This window comes from Mandrillus leucophaeus, unplaced genomic scaffold (assembly GCF_000951045.1).
Source record: "Mandrillus leucophaeus isolate KB7577 unplaced genomic scaffold, Mleu.le_1.0 Scaffold66, whole genome shotgun sequence".
NCBI classification, from domain to species: Eukaryota; Metazoa; Chordata; class Mammalia; order Primates; family Cercopithecidae; genus Mandrillus; species Mandrillus leucophaeus.
In genome coordinates, this window is record NW_012107141.1 from 2,219,090 (window position 1) to 2,220,372 (window position 1,283).

Sequence of the window (1,283 nt, forward strand, 5' to 3'; positions counted from 1 at the left end):
AGTCCCGCAGTCCCACAGTCCCGCAGTCCCGCAGCCCAGCAGCCCGGCAGCCCCGCGACCCCGCACCAGAGTGCTGCGCGGAGACTCCTTTGCGCCGCGCGGAGACTCCTTTTCGCGGCACACCCTGGGCCGGTAAGAAGCATCCGCTTCAAATCCCGCCCAACAGGCAGCGCAAAGCGAGCGGTTTGGGGAAATGCTGAAGGGACCGGGAAAAACAAACTCCAGGTCGAGTTTAACAGCCGAAACGTTCCGTGCCTAGGCCGGCGGACATGAAGGAGACAGAACAGATCCCTTGGCTTCCTCGCAGCGATCGATCCCGTTTACTGACCGGAGTCACCCGCTGCTGCCCCCAGCCCGCCCCCAGCCCGCCAGCTCATACCTCCCGCAAGCCACCAGTTTCAAGGGATGCGGAAGCCAAGCACACCGTGGTCCCCAGCCCCAGGTGACCCGCACGTGCACTCACCGTAGCAGGGAATCTGCAAGGCCGCGTTGTGGCCACTGCTGCCTTCTTGGAGTTTGAGACTGCCGTCCGGGGGCGTCTTGCAGGCGCCTCGCTGCAAGTAAAGATGCGGTTGCGCGGGCAGTTGGGGCTGCGGTTGCTGCTGTTGGGGCTGCGGCGGCGGCTGGGGCTGCGGGGTCGACGGCTGGGGCTGGAACTTGTTAAAGGAGCCCCGCGCCCCGGCGCCACTCTCCAGGGGTGTCGCTAAGTCCTGCTGCCCAGCGCTGTAACGGGCCCGGTTCTTGGCGTCCCCGAATCCCTGTGCTTTGGCGGCGGCCGACAGGAAAGTTGTGCTGAACTTGTCGCCTCCGGGAAATGCCCTAAAAGGCGACGAGCCCTCCCGACTCTGCGACACCGGGCTGTAGTAGGCGTCCATGGCAGCAGCCGGCGACTCGCAGTAAGAGACGCAAGTCTCAGCATTCATGCCTGGCTTGCGCGGGCGGCGGGCGGGGGCGCGAGCGAGGGCGCGAGGACGCCACCGCGCGCCTTGGCTGGGAGTTTGGGGAGGCGAGGAGACTGTGGCTGTGCACTCCGCGCCCGGCCTGCTCGCTCTCCCTCCTCCCCTCCACGCCTGCGTCTCTCTCTCCCCTCTTCTTTCTCTCTCTCTCCTCTCTCTCCCTCCTCTCTCTCTTCCTCTCCCTCCCCCCTTCTCTCTTCCTCTCTCTCTCCCTCTCTCTTTTTCCTCCCTCCCCACAGCTAGCCGAGGGAAAGAACGGAGGGCAGTAAAAAGATTCAGATGTTTCGGAAAGTTGACCAGATCTCCCAAACCCTCTTAAGGTTTTGC

General features: G+C 64.4%; 1 protein-coding gene across 1 annotated transcript in view; it reads right to left on the reverse strand.

The window, feature by feature from the left end:
- ALX4 (ALX homeobox 4) overlaps nucleotides 1-1,046 on the reverse strand; it is a 67,138-nt gene extending 66,092 nt beyond the window's left edge. Inside the window, exon 1 of the mRNA XM_012001353.1 lies at nucleotides 464-1,046. Within this exon, the coding sequence (XP_011856743.1) occupies nucleotides 464-923 (460 nt within the window). The 5' untranslated portion in view covers nucleotides 924-1,046. The remainder of the gene's footprint in view (nucleotides 1-463) is intronic.
- Nucleotides 1,047-1,283: the final 237 nt, after the last annotated feature.